A 16,737-nucleotide genomic window follows, 5' to 3' on the forward strand; every position below is an offset into this window, starting at 1 on the left:
ATAGAATAGAGAATCCAGAAATCAACCCACACACTTACTGCCAGCTGATCTTTGACAAAGGCACCAAGCCTATTCACTGGGGAAGGGATTGCCTCTTCAGCAAATGGTGCTGGGATAACTGGATATCGATATGCAGGAGAATGAAACTAGATCCATACCTCTCACCATATACTAAAATCAACTCAAAATGGATTAAGGATTTAAATATACACCCTGAAACAATAAAACTTCTTAAAGAAAACATAGGAGAGACACTTCAGGAAATAGGACTGGGCACAAACTTCATGAATACGACCCCAAAAGCATGGGAAACCAAAGGAAAAATAAACAAATGGGATTATACCAAACTAAAAAGCTTCTGCACAGCAAAAGAAACAATTAACAGAGTTAAAAGACAACCAACAGAGTGGGAGAAAATATTTGCAAAATATACATCTGACAAAGGATTAATATCCAGAATACACAAGGAACTCAATCAACTTTACAAGAAAAAAACAAGTAACCCAATTAAAAAATGGGCAAAAGAGCTAAGTAGGCATTTCTCTAAGGAAGATATACAAATGGCCAACAGACATATGAAAAAATGCTCAACATCACTCAGCATCTGGGAAATGCAAATCAAAACTACACTGAGATACCATCTCACGCCAGTTAGGATGGCTAAAATCCAAAAGACTCTGAACGATAAATGCTGGCGAGGTTGCAGAGAAAAAGGAACTCTCATACATTGTTGGTGGGACTGCAAAATGGTGCAGCCTCTATGGAAAATGGTATGGAGGTTCCTCAAACAATTGCACATAGATCTGCCATATGACCCAGCTATCCTACTGCTGGGAATATACCCAGAGGAATGGAAATCATCAAGTCAAAGGTATACCTGTTCCCCAATGTTCATCGCAGCACTCTTTACAATAGCCAGGAGTTGGAACCAGCCCAAATGTCCATCAATGGATGAGTGGATACGGAAAATGTGGTATATCTACACAATGGAATACTACTCAGCTATAAAAACGAATGAAATACTGCCATTTGCAACAACATGGATGGACCAAGAGAGAATTATATTAAGTGAAACAAGTCAGGCACAGAAAGAGAATACCACATGTTCTCGCTTATTGGTGGGAGCTAAAAATAAATAAATAAATTCACACACACACACACACACACACACACACACACACACACACACCAAAAAAAAATGGGGGGTGGGGGGGAGAAGATATAACAACTACAATTCCTTGAAGTTGATACGACAAGCAAACAGAAAGGACATTGTTGGGTGGGAGAGAGGAGAGGGAGGAGGGAGGGAGGTTTTGGTGATGGGCCACAATAATCAACCACAATGTATATCGACAAAATAAAAATTTTTTTTTAAAAAAAGAAAAAATAAATGTTGTCGAATTCCTAAGGAAGGAGATATTACTTCTGTCTGGTGCGACTTGGGAAGCGTTATTATAGAGGATAAAGTATTTGATCTGCATCTTAAGGGATGTGTGAATGATTCTAAAGGAGAAAATAACATAACAAGAGGAGGCCAGGGCACATACACCAAGATGCAGAGGCAGGAAAGTGCAAGACCGTCTTTAGGAATAGCAAATCATTCAGTTTGGCAGTTCAGCATAGAAATTTACAAGGAAGGAGCAGTAAGGTTAAGAAATTATGTTGAGGCTAGATTGCTGAAATCCAGAAATACCAAGTTAGTGAGTCTAGATTTTATTCTGGAGAGAAACTGAATATTTCTGTTTAGAATTTTATTCACCAGCTTTGCCTCTTGCCAAGGGGTCGTCATCTTTTATCCTGCTTCTGAAGCTGTCTGAGAGAGTCTTCAGAAGCAGGTCCCAATTCTAATATCAGCTACTGTCTAAGAAGTTGCTCCAAGAGAAAGCCTGCAAAATCCAGCAGTGTCAGAAGAGAATATGAGGACTAAGGTAGTAGGAGAAACATTCCTAAAAATGATTAATGTTGGGCAGTTCCACCAGTTCCAAGTCTGTTACTGGACACCTGTAATATTTAACTTAGTATTTCAAACACAGGTAACATTAGGTGTAGTTTTCAGAGACTTGATACAGAACAAATCATAAAAGGTAAAAAGGACTCCAAGAGAGATTAGCCCTTCGGAGACCTCTAATGTATCAAAAAGTATAGCACCTGTCCAGTAAGAGACTGATTCTTAGAGCAAAATGGCATGCAGTAGGCTTCCTGGATACACAGTTGTTTTATTCATTCACTGCAAATACAAATGACCATGTACTGTAGGGAAATAAGGGTACAATACATGACTTAAGGAACTTACAATCAAGTTGAAAAAAGTCAGACACTTCAGTCCTAGCAGATTTATATTTAATTTTATCTTCTCAAGTACCTCATGAGTTTAATATTACTATTACCATTTTAAGTAAAATTAGGATTAAAGGGTTTAAGTAATTTGCCCGAGATGAAAAGGTAGCAAAGCCAGGATTCAAACCCAAATTCATTTAACTCCAGTGTCCATACTCTTTCTCTTGTACCATATAGCTTTAGAGTCTAACTTAGCATATGGAAAACACTACAACATATTAGCTAAAAGTAGGCTCTTTAGCATAAGATTATCTAGGTTCTAGATCCTGGCTCCATCACTTGTTAGCTGTCTGAATTTGCACCTATTACTAACTGTTTTGTGTCTCAATTTCCTCAATTGTAAAATAGGGGTGGGAGGATAATATTAGAGTAACAGTCCTAACCTTATAGGGCTGTTGTGAGATTTAAATGAGATAATACACATAAAATGCTTAGTAGAATGGCAGACCCAAGAAAACGCTCATGAAAATTAGCTATTATTAGTCAGTGAAACTTCGTTGCAATAACAGTTTAGACAATGCACATTTTCTTGATCTCAATCGACATCCAAAGTCTTCCTTGAATTAAAAGGAAATCCCTGGAAATACCATTCAGTAGTCTTTTTGTACACAAAGGAATACATGCAATATTGCCATGGTCAAAAGTCTCAAGAACTCTATTGCTTTTCAGAAAGAAAACTGTAGTCCTGGTAACTTTCCTGACACTGATAAATTTGACTGATTAGCATGTTTGTTATCTGTTTCCTTCCTACCAGCACGAACATCAAGATATGATACATTTCCGTAGTTTACAAACTTACCCATGAATGTAGGAGATCCATATCTGTGTAAGAAGGCTTGAGATATGGGTAGTGAGTACAGGAAGAGCAGTTGCTCCAGGGTCCAACACGAGAAATTTGGAAATCAACACGTGTCCAGAGCTGGTTTTCTGGAAAAGGTTTCCAGCTGTGCCACATCTGAACTTCATCTTCATAGTGGGATAACATATCATCCAAGTTGCACCCATTTGAAGAGCTGGATCTACCCACCGATGTAGAAAAAGAATCCAGTCTAATCTCCATTTCTTCTTTCGTTCTTGTATTAATATTACTAACTTTCTTTTCTTGGGATTTGGTTAATTTCAAACAGGAAATCAACGTGTCATCTTCATCTTCTAATGACAAAGAAAAATAAGTTAAAAATTAAGTCGTTTAATACTTCACATGTAGAAATTATTAATACTATACTTCTGTTTATGTAATAGTAATGAATGAACAACACAGGACAAACCAGGAAGTCATTCACAGAATATTTCACAGAATAATTTACAATAGCATTTCTTTTAAGAGTAAGTTCTTTTGTTACATAAAATTATTTGTTTTATAAAAATCAGATTTACCTAAAACTTTTTGAAACTACATATTGACTAAAGTCAATTGGCATGGAATGAATGGAAGCCAGATGCAAATAGCATACTGAAAAATATTTGAGAAAAAATGCAACTAAAAAAAAAAGATCCCCACATCTTATAAGCATAGTGTGGTGTGCTTCTGTTCTTAAATACTTCTAATTTTTTTGAGGCCTTAAGTAAAAGAGAGAATCACGAGGAAGCAAATGAAATTCTTTGCCTTACTTAAAACAATGAAATCTCAGTGGATATGGGCTGAAACCCTCCTGACATTCTAAAATTATTTAATCTATTTTAATATCAATCTGCAAAGAGATGTACGCATGCAGTGTGTCTCGTGTTTTGATAAAATATTTTGGAAAAGCAAGAACAAGACCGAAAAAAAATGAAAGAAAAAGGTGTTATCTTTAAAACTATAAGGTTGATCAGTGAGATGTGTATTTACACAATGTGGCAAAGGGTTTGATGAAATTTCTAGTAATACATAAAACAGTGACAGAAAATAGAAATATATATTACCCATAGTAAATTGTTCTATATCATTGAATCTCTGTAATTTCAAATGTTTAATGGGTATAAACGAAATACTATAATTCATATGGCATTATTGGAAATAAGTAAATGCAATCAAGTTGCATGTTATGGACATATCAATCTACTGTACTCACATCAAAACTCAAAAATACTGTTTTCTACGACCAAGGAATGAGAACGGTGGACATTGCTGACCCTGATTTTCTTCCTGAGCTCCACCCATAGCTTTCTCTCCCTCTGTTACTGAGTCTGATCCTGGAGGGAAGGAGTCATGGGGTGAAATGCAGGAATAGGGCATAGCTATGGAGTGAATTGCAAAATAACTTGGCAATAAAAAAATACTCAATATTTAATGATTATTTTAAGACCTTATCAAAGTGGACTTCATTAATGTATGCTTCCCCAGTTCTCCCTCAAAGAATTTTTAGCAGCTTATGCAACTCTTACTTACGGAGATTTATTAGGGTAGGTTTCACCTCATTCAGACTCGGCACCCTGCCTTTCTTGGTCCAAACTAGTTTCTGTAGTCGCTTTAATGTCCCCACTGATTCCACCAGGTCACCACCTGATTTTACGCCCTAGCAAAAACACAGCTCAAGGTAAAGACAAATTATTCTTTACAAAAGATTAAATATGAAATACGTTGAGATCATAAATTTTAAAAAATTAACAATGTGACCTTAAAACCTGAAACCTGAGACAATTTAAGCAGTAACTTGAAAGCACACACATTTTGGGGGGTTCGAAATTGTAAAATATGTTACAACGGGCCAGTCATACTAAACCAGTGTGGTTTTTACCAATTCTTTTTCTTTCTTCAAAACACAGCAAAATAGATTAAATCCTTGGCCATTAATAAATGACTTACTTCTGCTCAATGTGAAATAGTGGAAGGAAACGAGGTCTTTGCAACATAATATAGATGGAACAGGAGGTTTAAAGTTTCTATTTGCAAGTGTTGGAATAGACTGATGGTAAGCAAAAAATGGTCTACCTCCTGATATCAAAAAAAAAAAAAGCAGAATTTAAGTTTTCTTCATTTTCCTTTTGGAAATTTCTGGGAAAACAACATTTTGTCTCTAGTACAAAACGTTTTCAAATAATATACTTTTTATCAAATAGCCTCCTACTTTCTAAAAGATACTTAGTGAGCAAAACAAAATATAGGCACATTATGTTTTGGTATACTGGTGTCAATTTTTTTTTTAATTTTGTGATTGCAAAATATGGATAAAAAAGAATTAATATTATCACTCTTAAGGTTACCTTGAAAGATATAGAAATATTTCCCACTAGTTTAATGTTAGATAATTTGTATTTATATTGCCCTTACGTATTATTTTTAGGATATTTATTCTTAAGGATTTTGAAATATTTTAGAAATTAATGCTCTGTGTGCTAAGTTTTATATCAATTGTTAAAATAGTTGTATTCTGTTGTATTATCTAGATGTGAGGTAATACGTAGAGGAATCCTTTTTTTTCATCCAGAAATTTCGATCAGAAATATTTCTCCCTCCACTTTTGTCTCATTTTTTATACTGAGTAGCTGATAAATGATATCTAAATAGATACTGCAATTTTCAAAAGGTGAATGATTTACATTAATGTTTGAATGAGACATTTATAATAGTGCTTTTCAATCCTTTGAGAGAGATTATAAGCCCAAAGAAATGCTCAGAAGTAAAGAATCTCTGGCAAGCAAACATTTCCAGTCTTTATATCCAGCTTTTATTTTTGGTCTTTAAGAATGACTTTGAATAACCAACATAAACTTAATGTCTGTCTCTCTATAATAGCACCTAAGTAGGAAATGTGACATTTTGTTAGAGCAAGCCATACCTGTTTGCATTAAATAAATGGAAAAACATTGAAATCATTTTAATCTTTCAGGGAGAAATGTGGTGAGATATTCTTAGATATGCAAAATCTTCCCTGTCTTTCCAAAGATCATGCCCAGTTCAACACAATTTCTATTGCTTTTTTTTTTTTTTTGTATTATTTTCTCAGTCTTCCTTTTCCGTGCTTTCTGTTACTCGGTTTTATAGACATCTTACAACCCAGGAAGAGCCATTTTCTAATATTTAGCCCGTTCCAGAAATAAAAAGCTGACATTGCACAACCATTTTTTCTTTGCTGTACTTCCTTCTTTTCTTATGGCAACCTGCTCCTGATACAGGTCAAGCTTAATTGCTCCACTGAAACATGGGCATGGAAAGAGCTTTGTCTCTCTCCCTTTGTGAAGCAGTCTTTCACATGATATGGGAAAAGGGGTCATATACAGGGGAAATGAACTTCATATTAATGATTTGTTCCCAGGAGGAACAGAAGCATTTGGAAGTTGTCTATTGTCAGATGAGTGAGATGTTGTGGCCCAGATGTTTTGAAACAAACTGACCCCTCATTATTTTGTTCACATTCTATTATGGCCTTTTTGAAGCACAATACTGATAACTTTTGTATCTTTATCACTCTCTCATCTTTGACTTACTAGACATCAGTCACTGCTTTTTATTCATTTCTTAATCCCATGTGCCTATGATAGTGCATGGCTTTAATGAATGTTTGCTGAATGTAAATACACTCCTGGTTTTATACATATGTTTTATCTTCCAAATAGGCTATCCATAGTAAATATTTGATACTAGACGACTTTCTAATAGCAAAGCACTTCTGGACAATCTCCTCTTGCTATTAGGTAGTATACACCCAAGGATTGGAAGTTAGAGTTAATATTATTGTAAAAGATATGGAATTATTAGGACTATCTATTAAAAAGAAATCCTCTAGAATATTTTCAAGATACTAACTTTATTCACCTCAATCTCTTAATCTGTTACTTGCATATTTGTACTAAATGTGATTAAAATTTATAATAATGTGCTTTTAATTTCTAGATGTGTTCTAAGAGGACTGATCCATAAATTAAACTTGGCATTCAACCAATCAATAAACTTTTATTGAACACCTACTATATGCCAAGTTCTGGGGATAAGCATTTAGCAAGTAAGATGAGATTACTGCTTTCATAGAGTCTACATTCTAGTGGGAGGTGATAGACCATAAGCCTATAAACAAGTACATAAACAAGAAAATGTGAGATAAGCAGTGCTATGCTAAGAATTAATAGGATGATTAGGTGAGGGAGGGGGTCACTTACTAATCTTGATTGGGTTATGAGGAGGGGCTTCACTGAAGATGCTAAAACTGAGGCCAAAATGACAAGAAGGAATCAGAAATGTGATGATTTGGAGATGGTTTTGGATTCAGCAGATGGTCAGGAAAGACCTGAGACTTGAATCACAGAAAAGGGTCAGCCAGGTAAATAGCAAAGGGAAGAGAAGTCCTGGAAGAGTACACAGTTTGTGCAAAGGTTCTAAAGGTGGAGTTCCTAGAAGAATTCTTAGTGTGTGCCCAGGAAGTAAAAGAAGGGAAGAGTGCATGAGATGAGGCCAGAGACTAACAGGGATCCTTCAAGGAGGCTTCTGCAGAGCAGGTTGAAGAATACATAATATCTAATCAGTTGAGTGACACAGCTTGGTTTGCATTTTTATTCATCTTCTCTATGTATTGAATTTTGATCATCTTTCTTTTCAATGAACTCTTCCCAATAGCATGCAAACATACTCTCATCTCATCCATCTTTAATTCACCATCTTTTATTTACCACTTTTTCTGCTCTTTCCTAGGCATGCATCTTTAAAAAGTTAACTATGTATGCTTCCATTAACTTAATTCCTTTAATTTCCCACCTCATCTACTCATCAGCTTTTGTATCTACCATTCCATTTAAATTGTTTTTGTAGTCCAATGAACCATTGTCAAACCCTTGAGTACTTGACAGTCATCAATGTTGACCACAATGACTTTCTGGAAGCTCTTTCTTTTCTTGGCTTCAGTGACACCATGTCCCCTTGATTTTCCTTTTGCTTTTTTGGCTGTTTCTTCTCTAACTCCTGTATGCTAACACTTACATTGTCTTGAAATTAAATACTTCAATACCTTTAGAACTAGCTCTGATTTAATATCACCAACATACTCTTCTCATCTAATATCACCATCATACTCTTCTCATGAACATACACACACGTGTGTGCAGACAAACACATGAACATACACACAACTTTTAATACCACTTATGTGCTGATGATTCCCAATTTATTTCTTTCTCCAGGCCTCTCTTCAGAGCTGCAGACTCAGGTGTCCAACAGTCTATTTAAAATGATTTATAAGCATGATCAAGACTGACCTCTAAACCTCTCCCCCAAACATGATTCTCATCCACTCTTCTTCAACTCAGTGAATGCCATCTTTATCCACCCAACTACATACTCCATAAATCAGAGTTTGGTCTATTCTATCCCCAAAATATACATTGAATCTGTTTCTTTTTCTCTATCTCCATCGTTATCACCCTAGTTAATTTCTCTCATTGAAACTATTGCCAACCCCCTGTTTTTTGTTTTATTTTTCACTTTTGCCTTTCTAAGTTAGAGTCCTCTATGCAAGATGTAAATCTCCATCAAAATGGTAATTATATGTGAATGTAAATGTGGCTTTTCATATGCATATATTAAGTATGTATATACTGCATCTTTCATATATATTTATATGTATAAGTGTAAATATCTTTTAGTTCATTTTGCTCACACTTCCTCAAATACAAAAATTTTTTAGAAGTGCTAGGTTAAATATATCTCATTTTCTGAGACTTTACTCAACTATTAGGATTATAGAATAATTTTTAGAAAATAGCATCAATGAATTATTGGACTGAATCAATCCTACAGTCATATTTTATGGGCTGGGATGAAAATTATTGGACATCTAGTCTACCAGCCTATTTAAAAAATGAGAAAACTCAGAGAAGCTAAGTGGCTTACTCAAGGAAAGATAATTTATTAATAATAAAGTTGGGATGAGAATCAAGTATTCTGACTTTTAATCCAATGGTCTTTCTTACAAAATTTTTAGAATCCAACACAATTACTAGTTATCTAGTATTGACAGCCAAATTAAGACTAACCAAATTCAGGTTTTTTTTTTTTTTCTTCTGACCTGTAAGGGGATCACAACCCATCTCATGGTGCCCGCACCATGCTCAGCCAGTGAGCGCACCGGCCATCCCTATATAGGATCTGAACCCACGGCCTCAGTACTACCAGTGCCACACTCTCCCGGGTGAGCCACGGGGCCGACCCAAATTTAGGGTTTTGATTTGTAAGCTAAATATAGTTTTTCAATAGAGGATAAGTATGAGGTAGACATTCTCAGATTTATAGGACTATCCTCTTAAGTATATATATGTTTAAGAGGAATATATGCAAGTGTTACACACACACACACACAAAGAGGGTTCAAGAAGATCGTGCAAAAATAGAGTTAAAAGATAACACGAATCTTGCCATGAACTTTTTGAAGTGCCTAGGTGTGTGTGTGTGTGTTTGTGTGTTTATATATACTCACATATATTTGTTAGAAAGGCATTTAAATCTCTTTTGATTTTATCCTTTTCTTTTACAGAGGAGATATTTAGGCTAATGGAGACTAAAGCCAGATCGCCTATCTGTCTGAGTTATGTTCTCTTTACTCCACTGAAGAAAAGGAATCTGGAAAGTAACATGACAAACCTTGAAAGAAGCAAAACAATTTCCCTTCGTTATTTCTTTTTTTCTTAATTTCTGATTTAGATTTTTCTCTCTAGTGTCATCTGTAACAAGTATTCAAACAGAAAATTTTGATCACCTGATGTCTATTTTGCATAACTTCTTCAACAGAAGAAATGGAGACATTTTAAAATTAACACTTTGTCTTATTTTTAAAGAAAGCTACGATGAAAACCCTGAAGTGAAACTTCAGGTAGTTTCATGTGTTTTTGCATTGACAACTTTCTCTGAACTCCCTAGTCTTATGACTCTTTACTTGGCTATTAAAAATGTATCAATCCATAGAACTTTAGAAATTATTTTTTTACTGTTCACAATATAATAAATGAAAAATCAGAATGTAAATTTGTATAAAAAGTATAAATACCACTGTAAGCAACTTTTTTCCTTCTTTATATACTCTGCATTTCCAAGTTTTCTACAATGAAGATGTATTACTTCTATAACTGAAAGAAGTTTAATAGTTTAAAAAACGTATTTAGAATTCAGGTTTCAATAATCAAATCTGTCTCTGCCGAAAAGGACAGAAATACCAAGTTTTTCAACTGTGTATTTGTTCCTACTCACTTGAAAGGAAAGATACCTAGGGATTGGATATAAAGGAAAAAGTTACTTCTATGGTAAAAACAAAAATAAAGAATAACCTTTAGATGTTGAATTATTAAACTCCCAAATCTAAATCTCCATTCTCTTCTGTACAAAAATGACTAGTCTATTCATGACCTAAAACATATTCTAACAAGATAATTTGTAAGGTCACCATAATCAATTAAATTTAGTAACTTAATAGGCAGAAATAAAACCAAGAGGATTAAGAACTAAAATCAATCAATGCAAACACTGAAAACAAACGTGTTTCATTTCAGAGGTTTATTTTACTTCTTTCTTGGAACTACAACTAACTAAAAAGACAATTTGTAAACAATTCATTTATGCAAATGAAATATTGATTGAAGAAATAGTTGCAGTTGGTGGGAAAATTGCCATGTTGATATTAAGTATTTATATATAATTACAATTTTAAAATTTACTTTTTTCAATGATAAAAACTGAAATTAAACTAAAACTGGACCAGCACTTTAAAATAGGGCTAGTCACAATAAAAAAATATATATATTAAATAAATTCTCCTTGGAGGCTTAGAAGACATTTATTTATTTATTTAACACACATTTACTGAGCACCTAGTCTGTGCCAGATGCAAAGAAAAATGAGACATTTTTCCTGCCTGTGATACTCATTGCTTAATAGGAGTGCCAGGAAAAATAGTCATCTGTTTATGTGCCTATTCCCTCCACTAGAAGGTGAGCTGTTTGGGTTTCCAGTGCTGTTTTGCACATCTCAATGCCTAGACTTTGTATGCCCAATAAACATATTTGAAGTGAACTTTGGGCCAAAAATACATCTGGAGGAAAAAGTTAATGTGTGGTATATGAAAAAGTACAAATAAAATTCGATGGCTATTCACAAGAGAGAAAGATTGCGTTACGGAGGGGTCGGGGAGGGAGACGTGCTTGGCTAGAGGATTAGCAGGCATTTGAACAGCTAAGCAGTGTGATTTAGCCTATCTAACAAAGCCCTTTATGTAACAGCCTTTTCCCGCTATGTAAACACAGATTATCCACTCAAGTTCTAATACGGTCTTCTAGCTCCTTCTCTTTCCTCTCAAGCAGACTTTGAAGTGCATAATTCCAGTCTTGAAATAATGTTCCCCTGGGAATGCAGTAAGGAAAGGGGTTTTTCACAAGCCACACAGGCTCAATTTTCCATGGCATAAGGAAGTTGCAACTTCATGGCCATCTCTCCACACTTCTGTAGGGGGAGCCAAGACTGCTCTTAGCTCACTGACTGTTAGGTCAGGGTCAGTCTTTCAGTGTGGAGACACGGCAAAGCCAGCTGGAAGCTGCCAAGATTACACTAGTCAGAGATGTAAATGGGGGTGGTGTTGGTTTAAGGGAAAAAGCTACAGAGGCAACATCTTTCTTACTTGTTGTGTAATATCTCCTGCTTTGAAATTTTGAAGAAGTTTCTAGAACTGTGCATAAGACCATTTCTTTTTGGGGGTACGCTTTCTAGCTGACCAAAATATGTGGGCAATAGGAAATTAAAGAGCCAAAATATAAATTAACTAATTTTTATTAAGCACCCCTTGGATTCCTAGCAATAGGAGGAGATGTGGGTATGGGAAATTACATAGAAAAGAAAGGTCATCCTTTTAGGAGTTATAATTTAACCATATTCACAGGAAATAAACAAGAGATGTCAGGAAAACCTGGTGAAAGAACCAGCCCTGGTGTACAGACAGATGACTGCTCTGCTTTGTGACTACCACGTGATCCTGAGCAAGCTACCTCGCTTCTCTGTGCCTCAACCCTTCATCTGTAACATGAGGAGTTGGATCATAGGAATTCACTGTTCCTCAAATAAGCTTAGGCACATTAGACTAGCTAAGTATCTCCTTTCGTTACTTTACATAAACTCTTGTACCTTAGAAAAGTGTCAAAGAAAAAGTGGAAACAAGCTACTATTAATCCCAGGTTATTAGAGTTTTAAAAAAATCTTCTCTAGTCCAACACCTTACTTAAAAAATGAGAAAACTGAGACACAGAAATGAATTCAGTGGTCTAAGAGCACAATCAGTGAGTGGTAGCTCTGCGTCTCTTGACCCAGTTCTCTTGCTCCTGTTCCTAATTAAGTTATTTCCTAGTCCTCCCAAAAGCATACCTTTATTTTTATCTGGCAGTCTTTTTGGTATTCACTGAGACTCATTTTTTTTCCCACAGCTCTTTGATATTTTAACTAGTTATTAATAACTCAGAAGGCATGAGAAATGGCAAGGGCAGAACTCAATAATTTTCTCAGAAAACAGAAGTAATAATTAAATAGTACCTTTCCATCACCTCTTCCTACCTAGCATAGTTTAGACATCTCTTTGACAAAACGCTGCAGTTGAGAAGAAAACTGCTACTGGAACTTAGATGTTAATAACATGCTAGTTATCTTTGGGAAGAGAGGGCTATAAACAAAGATATCTTGAAACTACTATATTCATGCCTACATAAGAAACATGATTTGTTGAAGTTGGTTGTTTGGCACAAAATTTGCAAGTCTGTATTATAACTACATTTTGGGAAACAATAGTCAAATAAGTTGCATGATTTAGCTTGCAGTGTTCCCCAAAACCCATCTGGAACAAGAACCATAAATAGGATTTACAGTTTACTCAAGTCCATAATGCTATAATACTTGCCGATGCACATGAATGTCTTGGAAATTTGCCAGACCTTCTAAAACATGTCCTTTCCGTGAACCTTTGTTTAGCACTGGCTCAAGAAAAGGAAGGCGGTTGATGTGATCTGAAGATTTTAATATCATGAGGGAGAGTTGGCACACAAAGAAGATACACTTTTTAACATAAAAAATTTTCCTATCTCGGGTGAAATTGCTAAGTTTTAGGGAAAAAAAATGTTGCAGAACAACCTATCCTTCTTTGAAGGAAATAATTTATGCTTCTCTCAGGTCAGGAAAGTTCTCAATAAGGACAAGTCCTTCTTTAGTGTTTTGTAGAAACATTTCCATGTGGCAGCTGAAAACAAATGTAATAAAAAACTCCAGAAAACAGTGCTCATGGCATTAAAATGCTTAGGATAGAGAAAAACCCACTTAAGGGAAGAAATTTCTTACCATTTCATCAGTAGTAGGCTTAATATATCTTTGATAGTGAGATGGACTCCAACATTCAGAGGTCATATTCTTTATCATTAGAAAAGGAAAAGAAAACTGATGTTAAATTCTTTAAAAAACAAACAAATAAACAAAAAACTCCACAAAGCCACCAAAATAATAGGGAAAGGATCCACTGTCTTAATTAGAAATAATTATCTTGTTATCTAAGAACACTGATTAATGTTTCATCAGTAACTTCATCTGCACATATGTACATATAGAGATAAATATGGAATGTGTGATGTGTGTAGATATATTGTATATATAAATTACGTATATATTATATATGGATGTGTGTATGTATATAGTATTCACTCCCAATTCCTCATTTACTCCAATCCCAATTCATGGTTCAGATTCCAGAAGAAGTTTGGTGGAAAGAGAGTTAGAATCAGAAAAATGTTTTATGAAGGAGTCCACTTTGTAATCCCTTAGTGCCCTGTGTTGTTGGATACATAATGGGCATTCATATTTGGAACTCTGATTTGAGTTAAAACTCAGACCAAATATACATTTGGAGTAGAGTAATATCCCAAGTGGTAGCATGAAATAATTTTTATTACGTTTGGTACCTATCAGTGTAAGCTCCTTATTATCAACTTCTACTTCTTTTGAAAAATTCATGTACCTCATATTAAGCACAATTTCCACCTAGGACAATTCAAGACTGTGTAGCAAAGGGCGTTTGATGGAATTTATAACAGAGATAGAAAGTTGCTATTGTCTGGATGTTAGTGTCACCCCAAAATTCATATGTTGGAACTTAATACCCAGTACAATAGTATTAATATGTAGGGCTTTTGGAGAAGTGACTAAGTGAATAGGATTAGCGTTCTTATAAAAGAGGACCCCTTTCCACCATTTGAGGATGCAGCAAGAAGATACCATCTAGGAAGCAAAGAGTAAGTCCTCACCAGACACCAAATCTACTGGCGCTTTGATCTTGGACAGCTAAATTACCCAGTCTAAGATATTATGTTGTAGCAGCCTGAAAGTACTAAGACAAAGGAGATTTCAAATTTTATTCTGAGGGGGACTCACAATGGGATTTAGGGGAATTTAGGGAGAAGAGGATATGAATATTCATTGAACATCTTCTGGGAGTAGTATAACCTGCTGCTTTATTTAATATTTATAACATTCACAAAAAGTTCTTATTATCACCATTTTATACATAAGGAAATTGAAGCCCAGAGATTTTAAGCAACAAGTCAAAGGTCAAGGGTTATAACTCATATAAAGGTAAGGCAATTTTGGTTACTATAATGTCTAAACCCAAGCAGAAGTCTCAAGTTCATAGCCAAGGAACAAAAAGCAAAAAGCAAAAAACTGATGGAGCAGCTGTTGTGGCTGAAGCAAGTACTAAGTGACTGGATTTTATTTTGCTACTGGGTGTAGCCTGTGGCTTCTTAAAGGACTGGGTCCACATTTTCAGATTTGTGTGACATTTTAAGGATTCCATCTAGCACCTGGTACTTGGAACAGTGTGAGTTACAAGAATGTGTTTACTAACCATTTTTTGAATTGCAAATTCTTTTTAAAAAATGAGTGAGAATAATGTTATGGAATACCAAATAATATCTCTCAACCTTTTAAGGCAATCAAAAGGGAAAATACCCACACAGGTTTGGACATAGAATATGACCAGTAAATATAGTTCATTCATAAAATTAGAATCTCTTATTTGAGTAAAAGTTATAATGGAGGGTTGGGTTGCGTAAATTTTTTTTTTTTTTTTTTTTGAACAAGGAAAGTGCACTTAAGTGCACTTATCATAGGTGCAGTTTAACTTTAGACACGGAATGAGAAAATCTAGTGTGATTTTAATTTCATTTCACTAGAAACAATAGATGTGAATTCCATATTAACATTCTATGTTCCTTTCACACCAACTAAAGCTGCTTTTTAAAGTCTTCTACTATTAAAGAGAGAAGATTAGATTCTCCTTCTAGCTAACAAATATAGCCCTATATTCTTTCTGTCTGCAAAATGAGTTATAATTTTACTCTTGGGAGGTAAGAAAACTCCTTCATCCATAACCTCAAAATATAGTTAGCTCTGGTTGTTTTAAAACATGTCCACACAATATGTTACACTGCTCTCTTCAAAAGGTGAATCATAATACCCCTCCCCTTAGAATGAGCTGGATTTAGTAACCTGCTTCTAACAGATGAATAAGGTGGAAGTGATGATGTTTGACTTCTGAGACTATGTCTTAAAAGGCATTATGGTCTCTCCTTGCTCTGTGTCTTGGATCACTCACTCTGGGGAAAAACCAAATGCCATGCTATGAGGCATAGAGAAGCCCAATATGGCAAGGAACTGATGCCTCCAACCAACCCCCAGCAAGGAACTGAGGTCTCCTGCTTACAGCCATGAGAGGAGGTTGGAAGAAGATCCTACAGCCCTAGTTAGGCCTTCAGATGACTTCTTGATTGCAACTACCTGAGACACCATGAGCTAGAAATGCCGAGCTATCCCACTCTCAAACTCTTAACCCACAGAAATAGGGAGATAATAAATGTTTGTTGTTTCAAGCCCCTAAATTTTGAGGTAATTTGTTATGTATCAAGAGATATCTAATACAATATATATTGGAAGAAAGTTCTTGAAATAAGAAACATAGATCAATACATAATTAGTTCATTTCAATATTATCACACCACACATAAAGACTATCCTTTGGTTGAAACTTGCAAGTACTACTTGAACAATCTGTCATTTTGGCCTCTTTTTTTCCTTTCTGCCTTATAAATAGTTTACATCTCTGTTTAGAACCACCCAAGATTCGTCTTAAAAAATTTACTGAGCAACCCACCTCTCCTGCTTCTTAACAGATAACAATATAAGCTTAAAATACTTCCCCAGTGATACAGACATGACCTCAGTTAAACTCACTAAAAACTGGCCCCACTTTGTTCCACCCCACATACCTTTCCCAACAATGGTGTGCTGCACTGGATATAGTTTCAAGTCTGCATATAGCCAATGAGCTGTATACAGCCGATATTTTATTTGTTATTAATCCAATTTTTATCTTTAGGACTAAATGACTAACTCTAGATGCTGAGCACACTACATGAGAACTG

General features: G+C 35.1%; 1 protein-coding gene across 1 annotated transcript in view; it reads right to left on the reverse strand.

Annotated features, from left to right (window-relative positions):
• SAMSN1 (SAM domain, SH3 domain and nuclear localization signals 1) overlaps positions 1–16,737 on the reverse strand; it is a 139,391-nt gene that overhangs the window by 84,773 nt on the left and 37,881 nt on the right. The window contains exons 7-9 of the mRNA XM_063075979.1: positions 13,607–13,675; positions 4,709–4,835; positions 3,137–3,489 (exon numbers count right to left, since the gene is read on the reverse strand). Coding sequence (XP_062932049.1) covers positions 3,137–3,489; positions 4,709–4,835; positions 13,607–13,675 — 549 coding nt within the window. The remainder of the gene's footprint in view (positions 1–3,136; positions 3,490–4,708; positions 4,836–13,606; positions 13,676–16,737) is intronic.

This window comes from Cynocephalus volans, chromosome 1 (assembly GCF_027409185.1).
Source record: "Cynocephalus volans isolate mCynVol1 chromosome 1, mCynVol1.pri, whole genome shotgun sequence".
NCBI lineage: Eukaryota > Metazoa > Chordata > Mammalia > Dermoptera > Cynocephalidae > Cynocephalus > Cynocephalus volans.